This window comes from Podarcis gaigeae, assembly GCF_964106915.1.
Source record: "Podarcis gaigeae genome assembly, chromosome: 14".
Lineage (NCBI taxonomy): Eukaryota > Metazoa > Chordata > Lepidosauria > Squamata > Lacertidae > Podarcis > Podarcis gaigeae.
Window position 1 is genome coordinate 4530992 of NC_139690.1, and position 13952 is coordinate 4544943.

Consider the following 13952-nt stretch of genomic DNA (forward strand, 5'->3'; position numbering starts at 1 on the left):
TTGGGGCCTCAAAGGGAATTGTGGGAAGCCGCTTCCACTCCCAGCATTAGCTCCCTGAGGTAGCTGCATCACTCCACCTAATATGATGGCTGGCCCTAACCAGTGGCATAGCATGAGGGGGCACAGGGGCAGTTGACCTGGGCGCAAGTTTATTAGGGGTGCAACATTTCAACACCTAGTGCTGCCTCAGTTCCTGAGTACAGCTGTGTGCTTCCGTTGCTGGGCTCCGTTGAAAATGGCTTCTCCAGGCGAACCAGAAAGCGACCTCTCCAGACAATGGAACAACTCTTATCTCTGTGGCTGCAATCTCCTGGATGATGCAGACACCATTGAATGTGCATGCGTACTCCATTTCCCTCCCTCTGCATGACCCTGGGTGATGGCAACCCACACTACGCCACTGGCCCTAAGGGATCCCTCGCCCCCAGATGTAAAGCAAACAGAGGAAAGGAGGTAAAAAAGCCACAACACACCTCCCCGAGCTTCTTCCTTCAAGGGAAGCATCACTGATTACTTAATACCCCAGCAAAGTGTCTTGACCCTCTTAAAGCAAAGGTCACAGAAGTTAATTTGCCAGCCAGGGATGGATGCAGGGATGTCCCTGTTTTGATTTGAACCCTTCGGCCTGAAGGAGACCAGGCATTTCAAAGTGGCTATGCCGTTTATTAAACTCTCCTCTCTGGATTAAGCAATGGCTTGCAGCTCCAAAACTGCCAAGCCATCACATTTCCCAGGCAATTCACTGTTTGAAGAGAAAATGTAAGAATAAAGTCCGCAGAAAGCAGCCTCTCTCTCCTCTGCGAGGGAAATTCACATAAGGAGCTTAGCTGCGTTTCTCAGCTTGGGGAGCTTACACCGGGCCCTCCTCTCTCCCCTGACAGCAACACAAAGTATCCAGCTAGAGAGATTTACTGACGATGCCAAGCGACACAACAGGTCTCGCAAGTCATTCCCACCATCTCCACCCCACCCCACCCCGCCCCACAATTTTCCATTGCAAAGAAGGAAAAGGACAGGCTGGCACATCAAGCCGAGAGAGCAAAGAGGTGGCAGCAGATGCAACATGCTCAGAGGGGAGGAGCATACAGAGCAATCTTGGCTGAGCAGCCTTCGCCAACCTGGTGCCCCCTGGATGCTTTGGACTGCAGCTCCCAGCCCCCCGAGTCTGCAAAGCAGAGGCACTGCCACATCCGAAGCCCTCCCAGCCAAGCTCACTGGCACCTTTCAGTCAGTTGACAGCACTCTAGGAGCTTGCAGAGCGGAACTGGGCCTGGCAGAGAGGCCTGGAGGGCTGCCTGATATTCCCTATCCATACTCTTAACCCAGAGCCCTTAACAAACTACGGTAATCAGGAAGGTGTGCCATAGGGTTGCCATGTGTCTTCTATTCCCAGGACATGTCCTCTTTTTCAGGGGTAAAATTTCTGTCTGGGTGGATTTTTTTTAATTTGCCAAAATATCTCTGGCTATACTGTATTTTTCGCACCATAGGATGCTCCGGCCCATAGGACGCACCAAGTTTTTTGGGGGGGGGGGCAATAAAGGAAAAAAAATTATTTTCCCCCCCAGGCGCTTGTGGAGCTGGCAGCGGGGAGAAGCCCTCTTCTCCCCGCCGCCCGCCTGCAGACCAGGTCCAGGGACAGCGGGAAGACGCGCTGCGCCTCCCTGCTGTCCCCGGAGTTTGCGGGGCTGGCAGCGGGGAGAAGCACGCGTCTCCCCGCCGTCAGCCTCCAAACCACATCGGGAGACAGCGGGATGGTGGCGTTCCGCCTCCCCGCTGTCCCCCGACCTTGTGTGGCTGGCGCTGGGGCTCTCCTGAAGCCTGGGGAGCGAGAGGGGTCAGTGCGCACCGACCCCTCTCACTCTCCAGGCTTCAGCGAAAGCCTGCATTCGCCCCATAGGACACACACACATTTCCCCTTCATTTTTGGAGGAGGGAAAGTTCGTCCTATAGGGCGAAAAATACGGTACTTTCTGGATGACACATAGATATAACTGGTGGTTGAAGACTTGCTTTCCTCTTCTCTTCTCCTGCCCACCCCCCTCAGCACTATATCACAGCTTCTATAGCCCACATATAGTACAGTGATACCTCAAGTTACATATGCTTCAGGTTACATACGCTTCAGGTTACAGACTCTGCTAACCCAGAAATAGTGCTTCAGATTAAGAACTTTGCTTCAGGCTGAGAACAGAAATCGTGCTCCGGCGGTGTGGCAGCAGCAGGAGTCCCCATTAGCTAAAGTGGTGCTTCAGATTAAGAACAGTTTTAGGTTAAGATCAGACCTCCGGAATAAATTACTTAACCTGAGGTACCACTGTAAGGGTATTTAAAATGAGAGTTGTCAGAGGGCACCTCTTTTTTACTCTTCAAAACATGGCAGCCCTCAACTTTATCTCAGGCAGCAAAATGCATGAACCAAAAGACAGCCACCCTTCAAAATTTGCAGTTCTCCAACCAAAAGAATGTGCACCAAAATGCTGGGGGTGCACCTAAAAGTGTGCATATTGTTGAGAACAGCATCCAAAATCACATTACCATATTGGGGGAAATTGCTTGCAGAAATGAGCATCATAGCCCAAATTGGCATACAATATTTGCACATTAGCACTAAAAATGATTTTTTTTGGGAGGACTTAAAACAAAAACAAAAAATGCAAATGCAGTGAACTGCACTTAAGAGTGGAAAAATGAGAAATGGAAGAAATTGGCAGATTTCTCCACCCCTCCTTGAGACACACACCTACAGCACAGGCATCTATCATGGTTAGGAAAACTGGTGATCTTTAGTGTCAGCCTTTGGCAGCAGCCAGGAACGTGGCTACTTCCCGCCTTTAAAACCCTCCATCCCTTTATTAATAGAAGCATCAGCTCATTAGGCTGTCTCTATAAGTCAGGGAACATCTGAATCTTATTTAAAACTTTATTAGCTTCCCATTCACTGCTTCAGCATTTGCTCCATAGGTCTTCCAGGCAGGCCTGGCGCGGTGCTACTTTCACGGCACCTGTTTCCTCACAAGGGGGGCATTTCTGGGTGCTTACAAGGATCAAGCCATGGACAGTTGACACAAACCTGTATAAATTTTGTAGCTGTTAATTTATTTGCATCTACACAAATGTAGGGTACTTTTCAGAGAAGAAAAACAAGCTCATTCTGCTTGCTGTTGTTGGAGCTTCCTCTGAGCTATGGGGAGCCAAGAGGCTCCTCTGAGCCCAGGACAATGCAGACGGATCAGGCCCCTACTTGCTCTCCCCCCACCCCAAAAAAATTAAGATGGTGGGCATGTGAGGAGTGAACTGTGCAACATTCCCAGCTTCCATGGGATCAAAGTGAAAACTAAATACCATAAACACATAATTTTTAAAAGGGAGACCCAGGGACCCCCTGCTCTTTGCCCATCTCCCAAGTTTCCAAAAGGAAACACATATGTGCATGAGTTGCTCTGGTGGTGACTTGGCCACTGGCCTGCAAAGCTGCAAAAGTCCCATGCCGGAAGCAGAAGTGCACTTTTTACCACTTCCCAAATAAAGGACCCTCACCATTCGCAGCTCTTATGGGTGGAGCTTCAGAGGTTGACTCACCAAGTCATGCTGCTGTTATTATTACTATTGTTATTACACATGTACAGTGGATGCTTGGGTTGCGAACGTGATCCACGCGGGATGCATGTTCACAACCCGCAGCGGCGCGTCTGTGCACGCGTGGGTTGCAATTCAGCGCTTCTGCGCATGTGCAAAGCACAATTTAGCGTTTCTGCACACGTGCGACTGCCGAAACCCGGGAGTAACCCATTCTGGTACTTCCGGGTTTCGGCGGTCCGCAACCCGAAAAACCGCAACTTGAAGCGTCTGTAACCCGAGGTATGACTGTATTTACCTTTCCTCCCAGGAGCTCAAGGTGGCGCACACAATTCTCCCTCTTCCCATTTTATGTTCATGACTGAGAGACAGTAACTGGCCCAAGGCCACCCACTGAGTTTGCATTTTATGGCAGAGCGAAGATCTGGCCCATAGAAAACACCATACAATCACTATCATTAGGGAGGTCACTATTTCCACCAGGAATACACACTAGTTCCTCACACCCAGACCTGACAAGGAGCATAAAATCTTTTTCTGAGGGAGGGGCCAAAAGGCTGGAAAAAAATGAGCAAAGGAAGAAAGGAATAAACCTGTAGCAATTTAAAGCACTCTCCCCCCCCCCCACATGATATGCTCCTCCAGAATACAGATAATGAGGCGTGTTCTGCAGACTCTTAAAAATCTGGGGATGCAATTTATCCCCATGAAGTCTTCAATGTGACTAATAAAAACACATTGTCCTCTAAGTCATGGATTAAAGCTGAGCTGAGCCCCTGGCAGGACGCTCTGCCTTGCCGCCTCCCCTTCGCTGGTTCTGGCTTTGCTGATCTCCACACACACTGATTGGTAGAACAAACAATAGCAAATGCCATCTGCCATTGATCATCTGCTGCTGGGTGAGAATAGATCTTTAATCACTGTCTCCCTGGGAAGAATACAAAAATCGAGATGGATACGAAGGTGTCACAGTTGGAGAGACAATTGCAACACCTTCATTAAAAATCTTGGGACTCCAGCAGACCAAAGGCTGGCCCACTTTTAAAAAGAAAAACTATTTTATGCACTTTCTTCCAGCTGTAGGGAAGGCCCAGAAACTGATTTCAAATCACAATTGTGATACATGGACATAGACAGGCTTTATGTTGGGGGGGGTATGTTTTGGGGGGAGAGAACATCATTTAGTTAAAAATTTTCATTGAGTTGCTTGATTTAGGGGGAGGCATCTGCCCCCTGCCAATGTTGTGATGGACTGATATATTTAATGTAGGGAGCCTCAGGCCACACACAGAGACCCTGACAGAGGTATCAGCATTTTCCAGGTACTTCTGAACTGATGGGAAGTTGAAAATTGGTAGCTCAACAGTGAAATCAGGACATGGATCTTTTGCCACATGTCCGCTTCCTTTGTGGTCAGGTATATGACTGCCAAAGAAGAGAGGCCTTTTTAGTGGTGGTGTCCCAATGGCAGCCATTTGTGCGCATGTGCCTGTCACCATCTCTCACCTCTAGACACTAGGTAGAGTCTCTTGCCCAGAGCTTTTGATATCACCCTATTTCCTTTCATCTCCTTTATATGTGCTTGTTTCTTACTAGATGGATTTTTTAATTAAAAAAACCACACTTTTATAATCTGGTACTGATTCCACTATTATGTTCTGCCTGGTGCCTTGAGTGTTTTTGAAATAGAAAGGCAAGGCACAATTTTTTAAAATAAAATATATTTCGTTGCAGAGTTCACATGAAAACATGGACTTGCAATGAAAATCTGACACAGCTTGAATTATAAAAGTCCCCCCTACCTGCAAACATACCCCCTCCATTTGGACGGGGAGGGGGAGCACTGACCTGGAAGACAACACCTCAATTTTATATGCAATAAAAAGCATACATAATGAATTATGCCACCACTTATCTTTTGATCTCCACCTGGATATTTATGGATGGCACACACACTCTGTAAGTGGAAGAGGCATGAAGAACAGCTGCTTGGGCTGCTTGTGTGTGTTTTAATGTAACAAAAAGTGTTGTGGCACCTGAAAGGCTCAACAAATTTATTATAGCATAAGCTTCCACAGACTGTCTTTTGGAATTTTTTTGTTTTAATAAATTTGTTAGTCTTTCATGTGCTACAAGACTCCTTATTCTAAGGCAGCTTCTCCTCTGGAAAATGTAGGGTGTCTGTGTGCAATACAGAAAACAGACCTTGCACTTCAAGGGTTGTCAAGTGGACAGCACTCAGTTTCAAGGGCGACCTGGATCAAGTCCAGGATCAAGCCAGAGCTTGTGAAGTTGCCCATCCACAGTTCCTGGACAGCAGCTGGACAGTCACTGATCGTCCCAACTGTGGACAGATGTATTCTAGTTCTATTTAAATTGCTTAGATCTAAATTTGCATGTGTACATCTAAATTAGCAGATGAAAGTGTAGGCTAATTTCTGCCCTTTTGCACCCTAGAAAGTTGTGTGTTTTGTTTCTTTGTGCCTTTTCCTCTGCTGTTATATGCCTATAGAAATATGTCAGAACTTCAGACAATCATCACCACCACCCTCCCAACTCCACCAGCATGCTGTGCTGCCGTCCTCCTTGTCTTAAGTAGAAATCTGTTTCTGGGTCCTATGGAAATGCAAGTAAAAGTCTCGCGGCTGCTGCACAGTTCAGACACCTCCTTTTTGAGAGACCCGGTCTCTCATGCCACCTCCTTTGCATATTGATGAACTTAAGCCAGGGCAAAACTAGGCTTTATTTCACCCGGGTCAAAGACTCAGTTTGGTGCGCGCGCGCGCACACACACACACACACACACACACAGAGGCTGGGAACCTCAATGGCGCCCCTCTGGAAGCTTCACCCAGGGCACAAAACCCTGGCTGATGGGGTCCAAAAGAAAGCAGAGCAATATGTTTAGCACCAGCTTGGCTGCGGGAGTTGCCGGAAGGAGGCCTACAAGGCGCCATCCAACCATCTTAGGGATTCCACTTCGGATTTGTGTAGTTTACTCTTTAGTCTTTTCTTCTCCTGCAGATATCCTGCAAAACAGGTAAGGTTTAGGCTAAGAGTTTTCACTCTCCTAGATGGACTACCTTCCCAGGTTGATGAGTCAGCTGAATACCTTTGGGAACTCACAAGCATGGGATGGAGATGGCTATCCCATATTCTTTTGTTGTCAGCATCCAGCTTTGACAGGTATATTTGCTTTAACTTATTGATGGATGCATTCATGGAGGATAGGCCTATTTTGTATAAATATAATATCCAAATTAGTTTTATGATTTTTTCCTCCTATCTTTTTAAAGCTATCACTTTTATAAAAACACTTGTTAATCCAGCCTGACATTTTCATCAGGCTGCTCCCAGCTTGTGAAAAAGAAGTCTTTCTCTAGTTTGTTACACAGAGCTCTTTGTTCTACTTTACAAGGAATTATTACTCAAAAAGCATGCCTTTTTGTTGCAAAAACTCAGGTTGGTCCAGTCATGTTATGTACACTATTCTGCAGCCTATGAAAAACTGCCTTTGAGCTTTTGAAATAACAGGCTACCTGGGGTGAAAGTGGATAATGATACAATATTATTGCTAAGTATGCCCTATTGCTTTCACTTTTTCTTCCTTGGGTCTAGTAATATAATCCACAAACCACACTCTTTAGACAACCAGTTGTTTAAAAAGAAAAGTTTGCAAATTCTTCTCACTGCACTCTGAGTTACTGTATGTACTGTTATGAGGGGGGGGGGGTCAGTCTTGATAATACACACGGGTTCCTTTCCCAACCTATGATCACGTTTGTGGCCATTCCTTTGTTGAGGGAATGGTTTTGGCTGGCCAGCAAAGCGCCCTAAGCAGCATCTCCAAGAATGAGCTTGGTTGCAACAGCTACAGCAAAGTGATACTGCTGCCCAGGGAGAGAGAGGCGGGCATTCACCGGGATGGAGGCCATGTGGTCCTAGCAAGAAGAACAAGAGCTAGAGTTGTTGTGTGTGAAGCTGGCAGGCACAGAGGCATGTCTTTTTCTGTGCTGGATGGTGGGGCTCCCCTGGAAACCAAATGGGAAAGCAAAATCTATGGGGGTGCTTATGCTGTGATGTCCTCTGTCCTCTGTTCCGGTTGTATATATGTGCAAATGAAGCCACATACAGTCTCTGCTGACCTTCATTCCAGGGAAACTGAGCCCTGGGGAAGCAGAGGCAGCTCTGCAGTTTCTCATCACCCAGAGTTTGGGGTGACATTTAACAGTATGTATACATGCACAAACACACATGCACAGTACATAAATAACACACATGGCAGAGCATTTTGTTCTGTTCAGAAAATATTTATGCAGATGGCAAAGGCCCATATCCTTCCTAACCAGATTTGAAGTTAAAGTGAGGTTTGAGTGGCCATGTTGCCCTTTTCTTCACTGTTTCCCTGCAGAGATAAACTTGTTTGACTTCCCGAAGATGCAGAGATAAAGTACTGTGCAGTCTGTTCAAACTCTCAGACCTTGTTCTAACAATCCTACAGAAAAACCCTGCTGCAATAGCGTGGAAAGACTACCACCTTGTGGAAAGCAACAGGAAAGTTTGTGAGAAAATGGGGCTCTTTGTGGGACAGATCATAGAACCTTAGTTAGAAGGGTATTCTAGTCCAACCTTCAATGCAGGAATCTCAGCTAAAGCAACCATGACAGATGGCCATCCAACCTCTGTTTAAAAACCTCCAAGGAAGGAGAGTCCACCACCTCTCGTGGGAGTCTAGTCCACTGTTGAACAGCTTACTGTCAGAAAGTTTTTTCTAAATGTTTAGTCGGAATCTCCTTTCTTGCAACTTGAAGCCATTGGTTCGAGTCCTACCCTCCAGAGCAGGAGAAAACAAGCATGCTTCCTCCTCCATGTGACAGCCCTTAAGATATTTGAAGGTGGCTATCCTATCTCTTTTCAGTCTCCTTTTCCAGGCTAAACCCAGCTCCTTCAAGCGTTCCTCAAAAGGCATAGTTTCCAGACCCTTGATCATCTTGGTTGCCTTCTTCTGCACACTTTCCATCTTGTCAACATCCTTCTTAAATTGTGGTGCCCAGAATTGGACACAGTATTCCAGGTGTGGTCTGACCAAGGCAGAAGAGAGTGGGACTATTACTTCCCTTGATCTGGACATTCTACTTCTGTTGATGCAGCCTAGAATATCATTAGCTTTTTTTGCTCTGCATCACCCTGTTGACTCAAAGACCCCTAGATACATTTCACATGTACTACTAGTAAGCCAGGTGTCCCCCATCCTATATTTGTGCATCTGGTTCTTCCTGCCTAAGTGCAGAACCTTACATTTGTTCCTATTGAAATTCATTTTGTTAACTTGTGTCCAGTTCTCCAATCTGTTAAAGTCATTTTGAATTCTGATTCTGTCTTCTGTGGCATTAGCTATCCCTCTGTTTGATGTCATCTGCAAATTGGATGAGCATCCCCTCAATTCCTTCATCCAAGTAACTTATAAAGATGTTAAACAACAACGAGCCTAGGAAAGAACCTTGCAGCACCCCACTTGTCACTTTTTCCCAGTTAGGAACCATTAAAGAGTACTCTTTGGGTTTGGTCAGTCAACCAGCTACAAACCCACCTAACAGTCACCTCATTCAACTCACGTTTTATCAGCTTCCTCATGATAATATCATGTGGAACTTTGTGTGGAAGAAGTGTGCATGCACACGAAAGCTCATACCAAGAACTAACTTAGTTGGTCTTTAAGGTGCTACTGGAAGGGATTTTTCTTGTTTTGACTATGGCAGACCAACACGGCTACCTATCTGTAACTTTGTCAAAAGCCTTACTGAAATCAAGATATCCATAGCATTTCCCCAATCCACCAAGTTTGTAATTCCATAAAATGAGGTTCATCTGGCATGACTTAATTTTTGAGAAACCTATCCTGGGTCTCTACTGGACTGGACCTAACCATCAGGGGCCCCTTTACCCTTATCCTGGGTCTTAGTAATCACAGCATCCTTTTCATAATGCTCACAGAGCAACTGCTGAATTATCTGTTCTAGGACCTTCCCTGGTATCGATGCCAAGCTCACTGGTTGGTAATTAACTGGGTCTTCCTTTCCCCCTTTTTGAAGATGGGGGACAATATTTGCCCACCTCCAGTCTGTAGGGACCTCACCTGTTCTCCAATAATTCTCAAAGATAATAGACAAAGGGTCTGAAATTACACCCGCAAGCTCCTTTAGTACCCTTGGATGCAGCTCATCAGGCTTTGAATTCAAGATTTGAATTCATTGAAAGTAGCTAGGTGTTTCCTTCCTACCTCTTTTCCTATCTTGGACTGCAGCTCCCTCCTTAAAGCATTTATTCTGTTATCACCAGGTTGGGTATCACTTTCCTTTTGGGTGAAGACAAGGGAAAAGTAGGTGTTGAGTAGTTCTGCCTTTTCTCTGTCACCTAATAGCATTTCTCCGTGTTCCCCATGCAGAGAACCTACCACTTGCTTGTTCTTCCTCTCAATTTGGACATAGCCGAAGAAATCTTTATTATTATTTTTACCCTCCCTTGCAAGCCTGAGCTCATTCTGAGCTTTAGCCAGCCTGACTTTCCCCCTGCAACTGTTGGCTACTCATATATACTCCTCCTTTGTGATTTCTCCTTTCCTCCATTTGTCATACATGCCCTTCTTAATCTCAGCTCATCTGTAAGTTCCTTATGCAGCCAAAACGGTCTCCCACTTTTCTTTCTTGTTGGTTTTGTCTGCATTTGGGCCTTCAATATTTCTCCTTTTAGGAACTCCCATCCTTCTTGGACTCCCTTCTCATTGAATATTTCTGACCACAGGATCACACCCAGTAGCTCCTCAAGCTTTTTGAAATTGGCCTTTTTAAAGTCCAGAGTGTGTGTTCAACTACACTCGGTTTCCCCTTGCCTCTGTATCCTGAAACCCAGGAGAACATGATCACTTCCTCCCAAGTTTCCAAGCACTTCCACTTCATCGATCAGTTCCTCCCTATTGGTGAGGACCAGGTCCAAGATAGATGATCCCCTTGTTGGTTCTTCCACCTTCTGGGAAATGAAACTGTCAGTGATGCAGTAGAGGAATTTGTCAGACCTTACATTCTTGGCAGAGTTTGAGTCCCAACAGTTATCATGGAAGTTGAAGTTCCCCATGATTACTATTTCTCTCCTTTTTGAATGTTTGGTAATCTGCTCTACTAAGGCATCATCTGAGTCTTCAGTCTGGCTTGGCAGTCTATAGCAGACACCCACAGTAAGGTTACGGTTGTTTTTCTCTCCTACAATTTTTACCCATATACTCTCTGTCTGCTTTTCATGCTTCAGGTCATGGATTTCTTCACAAGTGTACACATTCTTTATATACAATGAAGCTATTATCCCCATTTCCAGGTGCTCTTTTGTCATTCATATTGTTTTCTCCCTCCCCCTCAAGTTCTAGTGTAAAGCTTTCCTGATCAGATTTTAAAGACTCTTGGCAAACACATTCTTGCCAACTGCTGTGAGGTGCAACCCATCTCTCACCAGAAGTCCTTCCTCAAGGAAGTGGAGACCATGTTCCAGGAAGCCAAATCCTTCCTGACGACACCACCTGCACAGCCAGTAATTTACCTCAAGTATTTTCCTCTCTCTTCTTGGGCCACAACCTTCAACAGGAAGGAGTGATGAAAAAAGTGTGTTTTTTAAAGTTCACAGTGCAATTTATTTCAATATTATTTGGCTGCCTATTGATTTGGTTATTTAATATCATCAACCGCTTGTCATGAAAGCCACGAGCTGCATATAAAATATTTTTATTTGGCAATATTATATACACATAACGACAGAAATAAAGAGCAGGCAAACAGTACCATTTAGATGACCCTTTAGCCAAGACGCACTTACTGAGCCAGGTAAGGCTTTTATCTGCTAGCAAATGAGCCAGTCCTAAAGGCTTGTATCTCTTCCACTGTTCTAGGTAACTGAGCAATGCTATGTAAGAATTTGCCCAAGGAAGACAATTACCCCCTACAAAAGTGTTTTCCACAAAATGCAGTATTTGGCAGTGTACTCCTTTCCCCCATGATATGGACTCACATAAAGCACCTGATTTATGATCAAGGCAGATACACGTTAAATCTGAATTGTTTCGCTTAAAATCCTTAATCATTAATTGCTGACCTATAATTCAAGAACAATAAATCATAATTCCACATACTACAAATGTTAGCATTAGTGCGACCAAAAATGGCCAAGTACATGAACAACTAACCAAAAGTGAAGCAAATGAGCATTAAGAGGGGAACATAAACCAAAATGCTCCCAAAGGCAAAATATGTGATTTAATGTTACAGAAAAACAAATGGACAGACTGAAAAAGAACTGAATTTTAGATGGCAAAATCCTTCATTTGTAAATAAAATTAAAAAATGGCAGAAGTACTTGATTTGCTATGTAGTCTGCAAACAAGACTTGCTTAACAAGAACAGTACCCCAGCTGCAAAAGTGCACACAAGCTCCTGTAAACAGAGAACTCTTAATGCGTTAGCACATGTGCCTTGTTGAAGAGCAGCCCAGAATTCAGCACAGGATGTTTCCAACAATTATATAGTTTGCTGTATGAAGCTCACCATGTTCCTAAACCCATTTGTTCAATTACACATAATCATTTTGCTGAATGTGTGATAGTCCGAACATACATTAACTTGTGCCAATCATCTCAGCCCCAAACAGTGATCTATTTTAAAACCTAAATATATGTTAAAGGTAATGAGAGGCTGTTCATTAGCTGACATAAATAAAGGTGTCATTACTAATACAGGTATGATCCATACAGTGCAACTCACTTAGTGGCCAGTCAGAAACAGGTTTGAAATTCTGAATCAAAAGAACTCCTGTATTATACTGCCTACAAAACCAGCTGAACGCCAAACAAAATGTTCCTGAGTCATTTCTGGATGTTTTCATTACAAACAACATGAATAATTTTTGAATAAACATAGAAAATATACTCTGAATAGAAAACACATTGCCTTCTGTTAAAAGAGAGAATCTGTATTACTATCACAAGCATTTCCCAACATCAAAAATTTATCTCAATACACCAAGTAAATTTGAGAAGAGGACGGAGTAGTTAATTTGCTCAAACAAATGTTCATTTAAGATTCATATTAAGCAGACCTTAATAATTTTGGTCAACTAAAGTGTAAGGAATGATTCAATTTAATTCTATTTATCTTTGGAAAAGAAATCACAACATTTAAATATTGCAATTATGGCTACATTCAAATATGTCAAAATAATATTTTTTTGAGTGGTCAGTCTAGGCAGCTCAACCTCCATCTCCCACCACAAACTGAGCATCACCAGGCATGAATGTATCCACACAGTTTCCATAAAATTCATTCTCTGAAAGGCCACATGAATGAAAGATTTTCCTGTTATTAAGATGGTTCCTGTGGTCTGCTTAATTTTAAAGATGCTTGTTTCACCAACTTCTGCTGATGTCTTGTTGCTTGAGCTTCATCAATAGCATGACAGATCCTCTGGGAAGCAAACAGATTATTATTAGCCACCAAACCTCACAAAAGACTTCACGGAAAAACTGAATGATGCAAAAACTTGCTAAGCTAATAGCAACCAGAAATAAAAATTAAAAGAGCCTGAGAGAGGCATGGAAACAAGAGTCTATAAGAGAAACTGCCTAAATCAACTCATTAAGATGCCCTAGTGCAGGGATTCTCAACCTCCAGAGCCCACTTGAAACAGCTGAAAATTACCAAATCCCACCAGTCACAAAATTAGTAGTGAAATGGCAAACCCAGTCACAAAATAGTGGCAGATGGAGATAGAATTGGGCACAATCACCTGGCAATTGCTGACATTACTTTCCAAAGATAACCCATTTTTGGAAATTGCTTTCTTTGCCACAATGTTTTCCTTGTGGAAAGGCATTCCATAGCTCAGATTTCTTCAAGCTTAAGTACAGATGTTTGCACTGGTGGTATTGTGATTCACTCTCCCTGTTTTAGGCAGAATTTGCTGATCCAGAGGTGCAAAGTGCAGAAGCCTTCTTCTTTTACATTTGTTCCTCCCTACCCTGAAAACCGATTTTTACCCGCTTCTTGTAATTTATTCTCCCATTTGCCTTTAACACTCACACTGTACCTTGTTCTTTTTTAATTAATATTGAAAGTGGGTAGGGGAATATGGGATTTTTTAAAAAAAATACTAACAGAAGGAGGCAAGCACTCCACTCTCCAAGACCAGTATTCAAGCATGAGACTGAAAAGCAGCTCTTCCCGTCTTCCTGTTTCTTGAGCAAAGAACTTCAAGGGTGAAGGAATGCTAACCTGAAGACCATTGAAGAAGGCGGAGATTTATTAATCTAGGTGCCAATTGCAGTTATCGAGCCTTGC

General features: G+C 44.0%; 1 protein-coding gene across 5 annotated transcripts in view; it reads right to left on the reverse strand.

The window, feature by feature from the left end:
- Positions 1-11332: 11332 nt before the first annotated feature.
- Positions 11333-13952, reverse strand: part of VPS13C (vacuolar protein sorting 13 homolog C) — a 98497-nt gene continuing 95877 nt past the window's right edge. For all 5 annotated transcript variants that reach the window (XM_083712326.1, XM_083712325.1, XM_083712324.1 and 2 more), the window contains one exon: positions 11333-13079. In XM_083712326.1, the coding sequence (XP_083568452.1) occupies positions 12978-13079 (102 nt within the window). In that variant the 3' untranslated portion in view covers positions 11333-12977. The remainder of the gene's footprint in view (positions 13080-13952) is intronic.